The sequence below is a fragment of the Onychostoma macrolepis genome, chromosome 07 (genome assembly GCF_012432095.1).
Source record: "Onychostoma macrolepis isolate SWU-2019 chromosome 07, ASM1243209v1, whole genome shotgun sequence".
NCBI lineage: Eukaryota > Metazoa > Chordata > Actinopteri > Cypriniformes > Cyprinidae > Onychostoma > Onychostoma macrolepis.
The window spans coordinates 38,071,678-38,090,380 of NC_081161.1; the positions used below are offsets into that span (position 1 = coordinate 38,071,678).

General features: G+C 36.4%; 1 protein-coding gene across 10 annotated transcripts in view; it reads right to left on the bottom strand.

Annotated features, from left to right (window-relative positions):
* ehbp1l1a (EH domain binding protein 1-like 1a) overlaps positions 1 to 18,703 on the bottom strand; it is a 42,108-nt gene that overhangs the window by 13,975 nt on the left and 9,430 nt on the right. For 2 of the 10 annotated variants that reach the window (XM_058781557.1, XM_058781556.1), the window contains 15 exons: positions 17,654 to 17,749; positions 16,982 to 17,035; positions 16,477 to 16,655; positions 16,235 to 16,374; positions 15,749 to 15,823; positions 14,490 to 14,738; positions 12,404 to 12,607; positions 11,982 to 12,206; positions 8,927 to 9,415; positions 6,693 to 6,938; positions 5,737 to 5,796; positions 5,460 to 5,619; positions 3,655 to 4,065; positions 507 to 3,455; positions 335 to 400 (listed from right to left, as the gene is read on the bottom strand). In XM_058781557.1, coding sequence (XP_058637540.1) covers positions 335 to 400; positions 507 to 3,455; positions 3,655 to 4,065; positions 5,460 to 5,619; positions 5,737 to 5,796; positions 6,693 to 6,938; positions 8,927 to 9,415; positions 11,982 to 12,206; positions 12,404 to 12,607; positions 14,490 to 14,738; positions 15,749 to 15,823; positions 16,235 to 16,374; positions 16,477 to 16,655; positions 16,982 to 17,035; positions 17,654 to 17,749 — 5,603 coding nt within the window. The remainder of the gene's footprint in view (positions 1 to 334; positions 401 to 506; positions 3,456 to 3,654; positions 4,066 to 5,459; positions 5,620 to 5,736; positions 5,797 to 6,692; positions 6,939 to 8,926; positions 9,416 to 11,981; positions 12,207 to 12,403; positions 12,608 to 14,489; positions 14,739 to 15,748; positions 15,824 to 16,234; positions 16,375 to 16,476; positions 16,656 to 16,981; positions 17,036 to 17,653; positions 17,750 to 18,703) is intronic. The other 8 variants (XM_058781558.1, XM_058781560.1, XM_058781559.1 and 5 more) reach the window with 8 other exon arrangements.

Sequence of the window (18,703 nt, forward strand, 5' to 3'; positions counted from 1 at the left end):
CCATTATGCATTTATGATATTAAAGGCACTGGTGACCCAAATGACAATTCTGTCATCATTTACTTATCTTCATATTGTTCTAAACTTGTATGGCCAAAAAACACTGAGGTATTTTTCAAAATATGTTAATTTGTGTCAACAGAAGAAAGAAATGTATATGGGTTTGGAACAACATAAAGGTGAGTGAATGATGACAGATTTTTAATTTTGGGTTGAAGTATGCCTTTAAGAGAGCAGAGGATATACATGTTATATGCAGGTGGAAAAAATCTGATGCAGTTGCAGCAAGGCAAAGCAATAAATTCTCTATTTTATGTTTCCTTGCAAAACTCACCTCTCCTCAACAGTCAGTAATAGTGGCATGTCTGGTATGGAGTGCCACATTCTGCAATGCATTTTCCTAGAAACAATTGTCAAAGTATTTCATGCACTATCCACTGCCTGCAGGAGGTGCAATACAAAATGTCTTCTTTGTGTAAAAAACACTTGGGCAATTCTGAACTTACCCCCTCTCCAGAATTCCCTTTTGTCCTTCTTCACGTCTTGCCCAAAAGTTCACATTCTCCTTGGTCTTCTCTAATGCAAAACTACTGTCAGAATTGTTTGCACTGGACAGGTCTATCTCAGTATCTGCTGGACTAAGCACAGTTGAAGTTTCTTGTTTATGGCCAATATCTTCTGGTGATGCTTGGGTATTATTTGCAAGATAAAGCATATGTGGAAATTCTGAATATGTGGATGGAAAACCAGGGATATTGGATTGCTTTGCACAAGATGGCATAATCATAGCCATGTCTTCTATGTGGAAATTCAGATGGTCGTCATATGTTTGATTCAATGAAGAACACATTATATCGGACTCATCCTTTGAGGTCCTCTTGTACAGTTGATTTGCATCCAGAGGCCATGCACTTGAATCTATTGCTTCATTTCCCAAGTCAGCAGACGGCATACCTAATATCTTTGTAAAATGTGGACAAGATGGCACGAGGGAGACCATATCTGGTGCTTTCTTCTCAGTTATTCTTCTTGGAGCAGATGGGAAGCCAGGCAATTTAGCACTGATTGCACAAGTTGGGCGCAAAGCTACCATGTCTTCTATGTGGAAATTCAGATGGTCGTCATATGTTTGATTCAACGAAGAACACATTATATCGGACTCATCCTTTGAGGTCCTCTTGTACAGTTGCTTTGCATCCAGAGGCCATGCATTTGAATCTATTGCTTCATTTCCCAAGTGAACAGACGGCATACCTAATACCTTTGTAAAATGTGGACAAGATGGCATGAGGGAGACCATATCTGGTGCTTTCTTCTCAGTTATTCTTCTTGGAGCAGATGGGAAGCCAGGCAATTTAGCACTGATTGCACAAGTTGGGCGCAAAGCTACCATGTCTTCTATGTGGAAATTCAGATGGTCGTCATATGTTTGATTCAACGAAGAACACATTATATCGGACTCATCCTTTGAGGTCCTCTTGTAAAGTTGCTTTGCATCCAGAGGCCATGCACTTGAATCTATTGCTTCATTTCCCAAGTGAACAGACGGCATACCTAATACCTTTGTAAAATGTGGACAAGATGGCATGAGGGAGACCATATCTGGTGCTTTCTTCTCAGTTATTCTTCTTGGAGCAGATGGGAAGCCAGGCAATTTAGCACTGATTGCACAAGTTGGGCGCAAAGCTACCATCTGCTTAATGAAAGCTTTATCCTTTATTTCTCTGTACTGAAGAGGAACAGCATGTATGGACTGAACCTTTCTGCTTAATTGTTTTACCCATAATGGCCTTTCATTTAAAGGCCACTGTAATTCCACTTCAGATATTATGCTTGATAGCATCCCAGGTACATTTGAGACTGTTGGGCAGGAATGGAGAAGATAAACCATTAATTTGGGCTTTGGTGCAGATGGAAAGCCAGGGACACTTGCTTTCACTGGACAACTTGGCAAAATAGCATACATTCCTTTAAAACTCTCTTTGTCCTGATAAGCAATGTCTAGCTTGTCAAATATGTACACTGGCAGACACCTCATACAAAAAGCTTTCTCCTTAAAAAGCCAATTATTTACCAAAGTCTTATCAACTTTGCTTTGGACTAAAGAGGGAAAGCCTGGTGTTTTAGCTGTCTGTGGGCATGTTGATAGAGTACCAAACGTTATTTGTGTTTCAGGGATGAGCCACGGTGCAGAAGGAAATCCAGGTGTTCTTGCTTTTCTTGGGCATGATGGTATCAATGACAGCATATTGCTTTCTGTAACTTCATACCGAGTTGGACATGGACAGATTAAACGACACGGCTGAGATGCTAGCGTCTTCATCCAAAGCGGTTTAATGTCCTTTGGCCACTCCTTAAATGAATCTGAAGTGCTTGTAAGAATGTGTATAGCTGATACTCCAGTGACACAAGAGGTTTTTGGACATAGAGGTGAGAGTTTTGTCATACAGAATGCAATGTCTTGTTTTCGTTTTGGTGCAGATGGAAAACCAGGAGTCCTTGCTTTTCTTGGACAAGATGGTACTAAGTTCACCATCTCCGGTAACTGGTCCTCTTTCAGTATGTTTAGAACTTGAGGCAAACTGGACTGGTTCCTTTGTGCTATTATCACAGATGATTGATTGTTGGGTGGCCACTGTTGGAAGACATTTTGACTGGCAAGTTCTTTTGCAGATGTAAATCCAGCAATCCAAGAAACCTTTGGACAACATGGTGAAATCCTGACCATACTTGGTGCAACTGGTTTTGGAGCAGATGGAAATCCTGGAGTCTTGGGTGCTGCTGAGCAAGATGATCTCAACGCAACCATCTTTCTTGCAGTTTCAAAATCCACCTTCATTGAGGACATTGGCAAAATCTGTTGCTTGTTTTTCCTACAGAAAAATACTAAATTCTCTTTAGGCCATGTTTCATCTGTGCAAATGATTGGATATCTTGAAGATAAACCTGGAACTACAGAGATATCTGGACATAATGGAAGGAGACTGACCATACAAAATGGCAAAGATGGCAATCCTGGGATGCTGGCGATTCTTGGACAAGTTAACTGTAGGGATACCATATTTTCCACAGTGCTCTTGTCATACAATGAGCAATCCATATCTTGAATAAGTTTTGTTGGTTTCTCCTTTTGAATGTACTCTTTCAGTATCTTCACAGATTCATCCCAAGGCCACTTTGTGTCTTGAAAGGTTATAGATGGCATCCCAGGTGCAAAAGCAGTTCTTGGACAGGCTGGAAGAAGATATATCATACTGGGAACAGATGGAGAACTGTCAACATTAGGCTCTTCTCCTTCATGTGCTTTCTTGACTTCCTGGTTCTTCCTAGGTAGTCGGTCTACAAACAAGCCTCCTATTTGATTCTCAGCTATGTCATCAGCTAATATGGATGGTGACCAAGGAGAATGGAACTCTTTTGGGCAAGAGGGCAGCAAAGCGGCCATGCTTTTGGTGCTGAGGGACAGGGACATTAGAACAGAGATCAGAGGGAGGATGTAAAATGGATTTAAGAATAATAATAAGCAAATGGACCGCGACACATACAAGTATTTGCATTTTATATTAATATAGCATAAGCTTCAAATGTAACACAGTAACTATGCTGGCAAATTTGATAAGACTTCACACTTCACGTGCATCATTCCACACTTACCCTTCATCAGTGTGATCTGACTGGGACATTTCTGTATTTGAGAGCAGCTGCGGCACAGATTCTGGGCTGGCCTCTTGTGCTTGTATTTCTGCTAGTTGAACGCTACTTTGAAAGGGCTGTGTCTTGTCTTTATGAGGAATCGTCTCATCTTCTGTCTGCTCATGTGCAGTTGAGTGTAAAACAGCCAGCTCAGCAGAGCTCTGTAAATTCTCTGACTGATTGATCTGGACCTCAGTTAATGGGCCGGTGAATGTAGGGACCGCAGCGGGTTCTGCAACATTTTCGAGGGCTACGTTGGTGGGTACTCTATCTGTTTCATACAGCTCTGATTTTGGCAGCTCAAAATATGTGACATCAGTGATAGAAGGTGACTTTTGGTCACTGGGCAGCAGAGAGGTCATACTCTCTGGTCTAGGAAGAAAACACATCAGAACTGATGAAGTGTGCTGGGAAGACAGCAAGAACGAAAAAATCTAAATTATGCTGCATTGCATCACCTTGAACAAATGTGAATTACCTTTCTCTGAAATGAATAAAGTGTTAATGAAAGACCATGCTGAAATGCAAAGTAATTAAAAAAAAAATGTTCATGCTCCTGGCATCTGTATGAACATAACATGCTCATATATTTTTTCCCTTCATTCATTACAACGTGCCAACTTATGTTTTAAGATACAAACTAATACAAAAAAGCAAATTAAGTGACTTTAACCCTGAATTTAAACCAAAGAAACCCAATAGCCTCAAAATTTCAGTAACCATTTCTAAAACGTAAAATTCAAAACACTTTTGATGCTTTTGTGACCTTGCGGTCAGTTGCCTAATTTGATTAAATTTATATCATAACAAAGTTAACTTTTGGTTTTAGAGCAGGGTTAAAGTCCTCACAATTGTAAGTGATCATCAGCATTTATAAACACACCAAACAACATTCAGGTTGATTCAACATAATAAAATACAATACAAACACAAAAATAAAATAAAATAAAATACAATTAAATAATAAAAAAAATTAAATAAAATAATAAAATAAAATACATTAGGCTGTTAGTGTTTCATCAAAGATTTCCCAAAAAAGTCACCCATAGTAGTAAATGCAACACTCAAGTATTCCAGATATTGAAATCAAATTGTCAGTGCTTTGTTCACTCCAATGCAGAGATTGGCATTTAAGTAAAATATTAAAACAGTACAGATTTCAGGAGGAAAACCCTGAACAGAAATAGTATTTTTTCTGTCACATGGCCTCGCATGTATCTAAATGTAAAACTACAATACAAGTTAAAAAGTTTTTGTTTTGTTTTGACCTCTGCTTAGAGGACAATATAAATTCTGTGCCTCTTGAATACCCCTGACTTATATCATAAAGAAATATTTTATTTTTATGGTTTTGTAATATCTGTGTGGCATACTTCATGGTACAGCGGACTCTTATAGAATTTGATAACAGAAAAACAGTTTTGAACATGGTAATGGATTAAAACATAAGTAACAGGCTGGATGTACATTAACCTTACATCTTAACACCTCTTTTTTTACAAAGCAGATCATAGATCATATATTTTGTCTATATTCTATAGCCTATAAAACAGCTTCGTAAATAGGAAGATTTCAATACATGAGAATTCCGAATGGGATTTTTTTAGCGTGCCATTAAATGACTTGAGACTCGACTCAGACTCGTGACCAAAGACTCGAGACTTGACTCGGACTCCAAGTTAAAGACTTGTGAACATCTCTGCACCAATGCACCTGTTATTAAAATCAACCAATCAGCAAAACTCAGTTTTCTACATATGACTCACCCTTTTGCAGGCCGCACAACCTCAAGTCCAAAAACAGGCCGTTGCTTGTCCATACTTCTGTTCGGTTTTTGATTGGCAATACTGATGACTCCGGCTCTGCGAGGGTGAGATTCATGGTTTTGATGAACATCTGTGGGCTTAGCGTCTGCATCCTCATCAGCTGTAGAAATATGCCCAGACACCACACAAGAATTACTAATATGTCAAAGAAAACATTCAAATTTATATACAGTACAATGAGAGGTTAGCTGTTAAAGCAGCTGTAGTGTATACTCACTAGAAGACACTGTATTGGGACATTCCTCCTCTGCTAATACACTTAAATGTCTGTGTTGCTCTGAAACAGAAATGTAAAATATGTCATAAAAATATAATATAGTATATCTATAACAAAATATTAAGCGCTAAAGCAGCATTCCAGCAAAAATCTTATCCATCTGTTGCAGTTAACACGGAACACAATATCGAATTGAGAAAGTTCAAGTCTCATATGTGTTTATTAAGGTACAGATCTGCTTTTAAGATCAGTATTTAATAAAATTCATGCAAATGATACAAGCAACATGTATGTAACAACAAGCAACTTATCAATCTATCATCCATGTTTCTGTTATATGCTACATATAACATTATACACTAGAGTTTAGTTTTTAAAGAAATTAATACTTTTATTTAGCAAAAATACATAAATTTGATCAAAAGACACTAAATACATTTGCATTTTCACAAAGCATTTCAATTTCAAATAAACACTGTTCTTTTAAACTTTCTATTAATCAAAAAATCTTTAAAAAATCTTAAGCAGCACAACTGTTTTCAGAATTGATAATGATAAGAAATGTTTATTGAGTAGCAAAATAAATACATAAATAAATAACTTACCAACCTCAATTGTTTAAACAATAGTATATTTTATATTTACAGTTTGTTTTTACCAAGTAGTTTCATTCATGTGTCCTCCAGGGGGCGTAATATCACGTAATATATGAAATACTGAACAGTTTTATAGTTATGATGGATCAGTCCACTGGGAAGAATGGAATGTTTGGCCTTCCGACACTGTACTGTTATGCAAGAAATGTTGGAGTGTAATCTAAAACAGATCTCACTAGCTCAAAACATTTAAAATCAGTTCTCTGTTATCTACTCAATGTACAGTACGACACACATATTCACAGCAAACAAATAGAATGAGAATAAAGCACAGATAAAGGTTCAGGCCAGCATATGTACCTGTGGGTGAGTCAGTGGAAGGGACTGAAATGGAGGTGATAACAGGGGCTACAGTGGACGTTTGGGCATAAATGTGGGGGTCAGGGATCATGGATGAGGGTGAAGGAAGAATGAAAGGAGAGGAAGAGAAAGGAGAGGTAGGAGTATTAGCAGGAAGAGGGGCTACTGGTCTGCGCACATTAGGTCTAACCACTGTGGGCACAACCTGATGCCTCCATTCGGACGTCTGGACCTCTGGGAGAGGCTCTGAGTTTGACATTAACCAGATGAGAATGGAAGATGACAGAAAAAGGAGAGAATGATTACAAAAGAAGAAGGAATGATGAGGAGATGAGTGCAGAGAGGAAACAATTTAAAGGGTTTAGGTTCACCCAAAAATGACAATTCTTTTACATTTATTCAGGATCCTCATGGAAGTAAACAGTAAAGTATGTGCAACATATCCACTGAATTTACAAATATGGAAACTAATTTGTAAAGTAAATTAAAATGACTGAAAATTGTTTGTTGAAAATTGTACGAGGCATATATTTTAAAAAAAATATATATATAATAATAATAATAATTGGAAATTAACTTTGGAATGTGAATACCGATTGCTGAGTTTTTAATAATACAATTGCATGTGAAATTGTTCTGTTCAAAACATGTACACATCTTAAAGGAATAGTTTGCTGTACAAATTGATAAAAATGTAATCGCCCCAGGCCATCCAAGATGTAGATGAGTTTGTTTCTTCATCAGAACAGATTTAGCATCACTTGTTCACCAAAGGATGCTCTGCAGTGAATGGGTGCCGTCAGAATGAGAGTCCAAACAGCTGATAAAAACATCACAATAATCCACAAGTAATCCATATGATTCCAGTCCCTCAATTAATGTCTTGTGAAGCAAAAAGGTGCGTGCTTGTAAGAAACAAATCCATATTTAAGATGTTTTAACTTTAAACCATTGCTTCTGGTCAAAATCCATAATAACACTTCCTCCAGTGAAATCCACTGTTGTCCTTTCACATCAAAATCCACAGACATATTTGTACACAAACGGTGCTTGATTTGTGGACATTTCTCTTCTGATTCAGACGTTTTCACTGGAGAAAGCAATATTATAAATAGAAGACTCGTATTTTAGCCAGAAACAACAGTTTGAAGTTAAAATCGTCTTAATAATGGATTTGTTTCTTGCAAACAAACATATTTTCACTTAACAAGATGTTAATTGATGGACTGGAGTCTTGTGGATTGCTTGTGGATTATTGTGATGTTTTTATCAGCTGTTTGGACTCTGGACATTCTGACGGCACCCATTCACTGCAGAGGATCCATTGGTGAGCAAGTGGTGTAATGCTAAATTTCTCCAAATCTGTTCTGATGAACAAACAAACTAATCTACATCATGAGGGTCTGAGGCTGAGTAAATATTCAACAAATTTTCATTTTTGGGTGAACTATTCCTTTGAAATGCATTTAATTTAATGAAATTACATTTATTTAAATGGCGTTTTATACAATACAAATTGTTTCAAGGCAGCTTAATACTAATTGTAATGTAAAATTTCAGTGTTGCTTTAATTCTGTTCAATAACATGAGTTGATGAACAGTGACATTTATCATTATTTTACTTCCAAATGCTATTTTCAAAAGCCAGTAGTTTTGGAACATTATGAGGGTGGGTAAAGGTCCGTTCACACCAAGCATGATAAATATAAAGATAACGATAAAAATATTGAGACTCTAAGCAGGGTCTACACCACAACTATAACGATAAAGGCACAGTGAAACAATATCGTTGGAATCATTTTCAGAACGATTTTTTCCAGCTGATGAACGATACAAACATTGACAGCCAATCAGAATCCATCCTGCTATAACAAGCTCGAGAATTTAAAGCGACAGACGCACATGCGCTTATAATAAACAGACGATATCGTTCGCTGGTGTGGACGCTAATATCGTTATCTTTATCGTTCTTGGTGTGAACGGCGCTTAAATCATGACAATTTTCATTTTTGGATGAATTATCCCTTTAAAAAATGAGGTATGGTTGATTCAGACAACGAGTATTAGAAATTTCACAATATTCATGCTCCATTGAAAGGGCATCCAAAACCCTATAACAATGCGAGTGGTTTTTTTTTCATCTTGAACTCAACAGATGAAAACTAATCATTTCATTAGTTTAACACATGCAAACAGGTTTAGAATACAGTTATCCTAGAGTGTTTGCTCTCTACCTGACTCGGCAACAACAGAACCAGTGACCATAGGACCAACATCAGGAGTGGAACTTAGAGGAACATCGGTAAGAGTGTGATGAGGAGAAACACGTGGATAAGGGGTGGACTGAGGACTAGACGAAGCAGCAGGAGCAAAGGAGGGAGAAACCAGTGATGCTGGAGCAGGAGAGAGGATGGCAGCTGACAGGGTTTGGGAGCAAGAAGTAGAGGCTGACTCAATGCTAGGCATCTCAGAGGAAGGAGCCACACTGGGAGATGTTACAGCAGGACTGGGTGTAATGGTAGAGGTGTCCATTAATTGAGGAAGCACATGGGATGAAGACATTGCAGGAAGGGGGACATACATTAGGGGAGGTGTTTGTGCAGGAGGAAAGGAGGTCACTGAGGCTGGATGATGCTGGTGGCTAATGTGTTCTGGAGAGGTAAGGGGAGCAGGACACAGAGTAGGGTGAAGCTTGGGAGGTCTCCACTCTTTTTGCCAAGATGCTGGAGTTTACCATAGTAAATAATGGCAGAATGCAGGTATGATAAGTTGACAGTGTTTACAGGGGAAAGAAAGAAGAAAAAAGAAAATAGTATGATTAGCATAGATTTGCAAATATGTTTGAAAAAAATGTAAAAAGAGAACAAGGGAATTAAAATCTTATGCTACAGCCATTTACTACTTGCTATTGTTAATTAGAGGAAGATGGTTTTATAATTTAGGGTAGGGGATATTGATATTCTAGAGAGTCACCAATGTTTTGGTTAATCTTTCCATAACATACAAATTACAAATTACAATTACAATTTATTCCAAAAGTTTGGGGTTAGAAAGATTTTTTATTTAAGAAATTAATACCTTCACTCAGAAAGGTGAATAAAAATGTATCAAACTTGACAGTAAAGACCTTTAAGAAATAAAAATTATATTTAAAATAATTCCTGTTCTTTTAAACTTTCTATTCATAAAAGTATCTCGACATCCAAAAATAAATTAAGCAGCACATTGGTTTTCAACATTGATATTAATGTTTCTTGAGCAGCAAATCAGCATATTAGAAATATTTCTGAAGGATCTATAACTATAATATTATTATATTATATATATATACATACATATATATATATATATATATATACATACAGTCATGGCCAAAAATATCGGCACCCTTGGTAAATATGAAAATTAATCTGAATTGTTAATCCTTTTGATCTTTTATTTAAAAAAATCACTAAAATCTAACCTTTCATTGGATAATAACAATTTAAAATGGGGGGAAATATCATTTTGAAATAAATGTTTTTCTCAAATACACGTTGGACACAATTATTGGCACCCCTAGAAATTCTTATGAGTAAAATATCTCTGAAGTATGTTCCCATTCACATTCACAATTTTGAGCACTCCAGGGTGATTATGAACATGAAATTATCCAACCATGACTTCCTGTTTCACAGAAATATAAATAGGAGGGAAAACAAAGCCCAAATTCCTTTAATCATCCATCACAATGAGAAAAACCAAAGAATATATTTCTGATGTGCAGATCAGAAAAGATAATTGAGCTTCACAAATTAGTGAAGTGGCTTTAAGAAAAGAATCAGGGCAATAATTAAGAATTTCCAATCAACATAAAATGTTACGAAACTGCCTGGAAGAGGACGTGTGTCTATATCGTCCTAATGCACGGTGAGAAGGAGAGTTTGAGTGGCTAAAGACTCTCCAAGGACCACAGCTGGAGAATTGCAGAAAATAATTGAGTCTTGGGGTCAGAAAACCTTTAAAAAAAAAACTGTCAAACAGCACCTGCATCACCACATGTTGTTCGGGAGGGTTTCAAGAAAAATTCTCCTCGCTCATCCAAAAACAAACTCCAGCATATTCAGTTATCAGACATGACTGGAACTTCAAATGGGACTGTCTTCTATGGTCAGATGAAACTAAAAAATAAGCTTTTTAGCAGCACTCAATTTGGGTTTGGTTAACACAGGGATAAGAAGTACCCCATGTGTACAATGAAATATACTGCTGTATTTTTGATGTTGTGGGCCTATATTTCTGCTGGAGGTCCTGGACATCTTGTTTAGACACATGGCATCATGGATTCTATCAAACACCAACAGATAAAAAATCAATAAAGTGACTGACTCTGTTAGAAATCTTATAATGGACCATGTTTGGATCTTCCAACTGTACAATAATCCAAACTAAAACCTCAAAAACAACACAAAAATGAGTCACTGAGCACAAAACCAAGCTTCTGCTGGCCATTCCAGTCCTCTGACCTGAACCCTGTAGAAAATGAGTGGTGAACTGAAGAGAAGAAGCACCAACATGGAGCTGGGAATCTAAAGGGTCTGGAGTGATTCTGGATGAAGGAATGGTCTCTGATCTCTTGTCAGGTGTTCTCTAACCTCATCAGGCATTATAGGAGAAAATTTAGAGCTGTTAAACTGGCAAATGGAGGTTTCAAAAAGTATTGAATAAAAGGGTGCCGTTAATTGTGGCCAATGTGTATTAGAGAAAAACATTTATTTCATAATGATATTTCCCCCCATTTTAAATTCTTATTATCCAATGAAAGGTTAGATTTTTGTGAATTTTTTAAATAAAAGATCAAAAGGATTAATAATGCAGATTAATTTTCACAACCTTATTTGATCATATTTACCAAGGGTGCTGATATTATATATATTTCACAATATTACTGTTATTACATTACTGTATTTTTGATCAAATAAATGCAGCCTTGGTGATAATAGCAGACTTCTTTAAAAAACAAACAAATCTTACCAATGCCAAACTTTTGAACAGTATTGTACCTGGTAAAATTTGGTCAGCTTTTAGGAGTACACAGACTAAATGTATATAAACAGACTAAAAGCTAACAAGCATGGACTAAAAGCTATAAAACTCTTTCACAGGGTCTTTCACAGTGACTTTATAGCTCGTCTACAAATAATTTTCAGAAAGTTGGGTACTGAACATGAAATTTGGTTCAAAATAAACGTAAATTAAAATGGCATCAAATTTAAAAATATGTTAAATATGAACATCTGGCCCATGTACCTGTCTCAGTGGCAGAGGGCATGCTTGTAGGCTTTGTAAGGGCAGAGCCTGGCTCAGCCAATGAGGCGCGATAGATTTTTGAGGGCCGTGGTGCAGGTAAAGTCATTGTGCCCTGAGGGGAGGAGCCAAACTCAAAGGAGGAGGGGTCGAAATCAGAAGGGGAGGAGTGTGAAGAGGGAAAACTCTGAGGTCTCCAGGTCTTGCTTCGAGCAACAGAATGGGTGGCTAAGTCAAGGGAGAAAATGATGAGATAGAAAAGAGAAGAATGAAGAAAAGACAGAATGGAAGCAAGGGGAAGCAGCAACAGGACAGGCAAAAATGAAAGATATGCAAATATCAAATAAGCAAAAATATATTACACAGTTAATGCAAGCTACAATACAACTATTTACAAGCTATTTCTTTACTGACTTACTCGTTACCTTTCTGGGTTATATCAGGTAGAGGAGCCTGCTGAGGGGATAAGGAGGATTGAGCAGAGGAAAGAGAAGAAGGTGTGCTAATCCCAGGAAGAAAAGAGAGAGGCCTTTGGGGAGGAACTGCACCGCCCTCAGCAGAGCGACTGCTTTCCAATAACTCAGACCTAGCAAGACCTCCAGATGGCATTTGAGTGACAGACACAGCAACTTAAGGGGAGAAGGAAAATTTATAGCATGATGAGAGGTGGAGAGGAAAAAAATAACAAAAAATAGAAAGTAAAGCTACAGTTTTTCGTAAATCTGTTGATGTGTGTGTTTAAAAGGCAAAAACAGTCATTAGATTGAGGTAAATAAGGTTCATTAGATCAAGTTGTGACAGGGCAAGAATGGTCAAAGTCAGGGGCTGGATATATAGCTGTTTGATGAACAAATTCACAGGGTGCTACAGCAGTTACTATGGTGTTCAGGCTGTTATTTCCTCATCTGCTGTTTTTAAAGGACAGTTTTTCAGAAGTCAATTAAGATTCCTTTTAATGAATCTAGAAGTGAAGTATGCTCAAAGAAAAAATTATTCTACAAATGTTCCACACAGTACCTCTGCAGACCTTATTGCCAGAAACAATAATTTCTAATTAATTTCTTGATTATATCTCTTAAACTACATTACTGAAAAATAGCTGTCTCAGAATTTCATGCAAAGTTTCATGCAGTAATGTCATGCAGATATTCAGCATGAATATAACAAATTTAGTTTAAAATAGTTCAAATGTGAGGCAAAAAGTCAAACTATGAGATATTTGCAATTGCAAAATATAAAGTCAGTTTATGTAATACACTACTGTTCAAAGGTTTGGGGTCACATTACTTAAAGCCTTTATGTGTAATGCATTATAAAGGTTTATTAAAGGGTATAATGCATTATAATTATTCATAATGTGTGTTGTAATACATCATATCTTGTCGTAAATAATTATAACCAAATTTAAAATGCATAGTGTAACAACGAATTGATAAGTGTTATAATGTATTAACTGTGGTTACAATTATTCACGAGACTGTACAATGCATTATAAAGTGCATTACAATTATAATTAATGCATTAAAACTACTTTTATAATGCATAATACATAAAGGCCTTAGGTAAAGTGTTTTGATATGATGTGATATGATTTGATATGAGAAGTGACATGATATTTCAGAAATCATTCTAATATTCTGATTTGGTGCTTATGAAACATTTCTTATGAAATTATGAATTTCTTATGAATTTGGCAATAATTATAATTATAATAGAAATCTTTTGTAGCATTATAAATGTATTTATTATATGTGAATGAATTGATGTTACAAAAGATTTCTATTTTATAAAAATGCTGTTTTGAAACTTCCTATTCATCAAGGTCCGTTCATTCTTTTTTTATTTAAAATTGAAAAAAGAAACATGAGAAAACGGCACCATTTTCGTTTTTTCCAAAAAATGAAAAAACAAGAAATCGCCTTGATTTTCCCTTTTTATATTCAGGGGTATAAAATGGATAAACAGCTTGAATGTTCAATTTCCACGTGTGAAATGCCCCTTTCCACTGATTGGTCAAACAAGGATCAAATGGTGCCGTCATCATGTCATCTTCAGTTTTGTGCAACAGAATAAATCATTTATTGCAACTCCTGCGTTCATCTCCCTCTCATCAAACAACCAGACTAACAAATGGTTTGACACAAACCATATTGGGGCAGCGCCTACAGACAGGGCTTACTTCTGTGTAGGCATAGATTCTCTATGGCAAATATTAGGTGCTTATTGCAGAAATATATATGTACCTCAGATCTACAGCCACGTTACCCTTTTAGTCTATTTCTTTGGCGCACCACACATTTTATTTAGCTGTCCAATTATCAAAATCTGTGTGGCAAAGCTGCGTGACATTTACATTATAGTGAAGTGCAGACCAGTATCGATTCTATAACACAGAAGAGTGAGTTTGTGGATAATCTATGAGCTATGGACATGTACACAGTGCAGCGGATGGAGACCAGCACAACTCTGTGGTGATCTGCTGCATTGCACCGGGTGGATGAGTGTTTGTACCTGAGCCGGTTGGTGGCTGGAAGATTTTGGGCAGGGCAGGTGGATGAGCACGTACAAATGCAGGTATAGTGAAGGCGTACGGGGAGGGGCGTGCCTGCGGGACGCTGCCGGCAGCACGAGGGAGTTGGATACAGGAAGTGGAGAGGGGCGGGGCAGAGGGGTCAGGAGCGGTGTATGACAGGGGGCGGTACTGGAGAGGAACGTTAGGTGTAATGAAGGAACAGCTCATCCGCTCTGGTTCAGAATGAGCTTAGAGAAATGATGATGATCATGGAAAGGAACAGACAAAAACAGAGGAAGTTAGAGTGGATGTGTATTTACTAAAGAAGAGTTGAGAGGTAGCAGGCAAAAAATGCAGAGAGATAAAGAGGAACTTAAATGAGCAGGGAATAATTCAGAAGAGAAGAAAATGAGTGAAACCAGGAAGAGATGCAGATCTCAGATAAACTCTCACACACACAAACTTATGACCACTGGTATGCTGAGGTCATGGGAATGCATTATGCAATTTCACCCACTTTCTGACAGATACAAAACATTCCAAAGAATCCAGTCTATCCAAATACAGTGTTGCAACAGCAACATGAGTTAGAAAGTGCATTACTTATGACCTTTATTTCTTGTATCTGATACAAAATGAAGAAGTGAAACAATATATATATATATATATATATATATATATATATATATATAAATGTTTATAATATTTATATATTTTTTTTTATTATAAATAAATAATTTAATAACGTGTAAAAATGTGAAAAATATTATTAATACATATACATATATACAGTATGCAGTATACAGTATGCATATGTAAATTTAGTATATACAAAAATAGATAAATTAATGTAATCATACACATTAAATGTCACTGTTAATTTTAATGCCCTCTGTTAATGTCCAAGTGCATTATTTATGCATTGGTGCATTTTGCTATGGCATAAGACTTAATAAAGGGGCTCACTGAAAAACAAATAATGCAAATGAGTAAATATCAGCCAATCACAGTGTCAAATCTTCAGTTAGCACTTTCAAAATTTCTTAATAAGTGTCCCACAATTGTGATGCAAGTATCTACCAACCTAAAACCGTCCTGATACAAACTGAGCAGTATAAAAACTGTAACACTCCAACCCCATAATACTTTTTGAATACAAATACATTTGAATATTATCATACCAAAAAATAAAATGATAATTCCAGTGTAAAGAGAAGAAAGAGAGTGGAAAAAGAAGCCAGAGCATTCAGTAATCTACCTGTGTCAGAAGGACCTGTGTCTACAGCAGGTCTCCAGGCTTTGTCATGTATTCTCCTAGCAGGAGGAAGAGGAGCTGACCACAGACAGGAAGAATAGAGCCACAGACGAAGAATGAAAAAGAAAGATAGCAGTCGAGAAAAATAACCCAAAATAAATAAATAAATAAATCTACATCGTGAATGAGAGATAATATTGTCAGATTCTGTGTTTGTCATGGCTAACCATGGAAGCTACCTTAAAATATGAAATACAGCATTAAACGGGGGCAAACAATAAATAAACTACAACTGCAAACAATCACCAGGTTATCTACATCTACATCAATTTTCATAAAATCAGGAAACAACACAATGCCAGGAGAAAAAAAAGCCTTTTCAGAACAGGAAATGCCTGTTTCTAAACTTGTTTCCAAACTTCTGGTTTCAGCTTCAGGTTTTATAGTATGTGTACTTACTGACTGACTGAGAGTGTATGTCAGTATTACCTATTACTGCTGTGGCCATTTTCACTGCTGCACTTATTCTTCTGTCCTCCTCGTCATCGCTGTCATTGAAGTCATCCAGGTTTCCAATGTCGGACTGCTTCAAACTCATCAGACTCGCCAGACTTTGCATGTCTTCATCACTGAACACACAACACAGAAAACAGTACTAGTGAAGATAACTGAAGGCCTACTACACAGATCTAGAGAAACACATCTGAAACATTGAAAACATCTGAACTCACGTAGCTTTGCCCTCCTTCAGGAAGACACAGGACAGGGTGAGTTTAAGTGTGGCATCCAACACTTTCACAGACAGAGGCTTTAGTGTAAGCGCCAGGTCAAACTGAGCTGGGGTTGCACTTGCGTACTTCTTCATGTTCACATCCACTGATGCTAAAACTTTTCGGTGGCCCTTTGTTTCCTGTGGATGTAACAGCACAGTAAATTCAAACTGTAGTGTACTGCCAAATCGTTGAAGCCATCACAACATAATTCAAGAAGTGCTTTTTAAAAAACGCTATTTTGATAACAAAATAATGCAAAAGAGCAATAACAATTCATAAAATGTTCCAACAACTTGGCCCATTTCTGTGAGAGCCCTTTATTAAATGGAGAAAAAGAGTCAGGGAGTGGCCCATACTTTTTAACCAAAACAGAAATGCTTTTGTGGCTGAGGTTAGCAAACAGCTAAAATTGCTAGCAGCACCTTTAATAAACAGGGTGAGATTACAGAGTACACAGACTCACATTCTCTATGATGAAGGTCCAGTCTTTGTCCTCAAATTCATCTGCACTTGGATCCTAAAGGGAAAGTGAAAATTGTTGACGTGGACATGGAGTACAGGTACTTCAATAATATTTATATAACATAAATGTCAAAATCAAGTTTATTATTTGTATATTTAAAAACTGTATCGCAAATTTTCTGCTACCATTCAAAAGTTTGGGGTTGGATAATATTTTTAATCTTTTTGAAAGAAGTCTTTATATGCTTAGCAAGGCTGCATTTGTTTAATTAAAAATATAGTAAAAACAGTAATATTGTGAAATGTTTTTACAATCTAAAATAGCTATTTTCTATTTTATAATATTTTTTAAAACATAATTTTGTGATGGTAAAGCTGAATTTTCAGCATCATTACTCCAGTCTTCAGTGTCATGTGATGCTTCAAAAAAACATTGTAATACGCTGATTTGGTGCTTAATGTTGAAAACAGTTGTGCTGCTTAAAATTTTTCCGAAAAATATAGGAATAGGAAATTCAAAGGATCAGCACTTATTCGAAATTTTTTGGAACAATATAAAAGATTTAATAATTTAAATCATAACTGCTGAAACTATTAATTTCATATAAATAAAATCTTACTCAAACTTTTAAATTGTATTGTACATGGAATTCTTTTTATATTATTTATTCACCTTAAAAAGAGTGACGGTGATGTCCACGCTCTCAGGAACCTGCCAAACCACAGTCCCTCTGTATGGGTTCTTGATACCTGGTTGCCAGCCATGAAGCTAATAAAGATGATGACAAAGAAAAAACAAAGTCTTAACATGAAAACTGCCTGGATGATGATTATTCACATTTCTTCATTAAAAAGAACTAAGTGCAAATAGCCCACCTTGTTGGCAAAGGCTATTTACACTAACTCCGCCCACCAACGTGTGATTGGGATAGTCAACACTGAAAAAAGACACTTGTTTTTCATCAATTTCAGTGGCGTAGATGGTAAGGTGCATACTTTTTGATGCAATCGACCCGAGTTCGAACCCGCCTTTTGCTGAACTTTTTTTTCTCCCTTTTCAAATCTCATATCGCATCGGAAAGGCATTTATTTTCAATACAAAATAAGGAAATAATCAAAAAGTTGAAAATAAAGTATCGGGTAGGTGTAGGGAGGTGGCATATAAGGTGGCATCCATTTAATAATTTGAATTAAAACTATAATTTACACTCAATACGTTATTATTGCGTACTGTTTTATAATGTACTACAATACTGAGGTGCAGATCATTGCCACTATTTGCAATAAGTAGTACCGTATTGTCCCGAATATAAGACGACCCTGATTATAAGACGACCCCCCTTTTTCCAGATGTACCTGTTGAAAAAAGGCTTTTTGAAAACCAAATCTTGTTTTTTGTTTTTTTTTCTCTCTCTGTAAAACACATTTATTCTTAAATTATTTTCATATTGCATATTTTTCCAATTCTAATTTTTGTTTTGAAAGTATGGTAAATACTGGTAAAATGTATCAACAATGACATTGGAAAATTTTGATATACCATTGAAATAACAGGTAGCCCATCTGAATTATATAACATTTAGGCTATCCAACTCATAGTAGCCTACCAAAATGTTATTATCAGTAGACGTTAAATCTTATTGTAGTCTTCAAATCTGGGTACTGTCTTATGTTTTAAAATCACTTACAGAGGAAGTTTGGTCCCATCAAGCTAACAGTCACG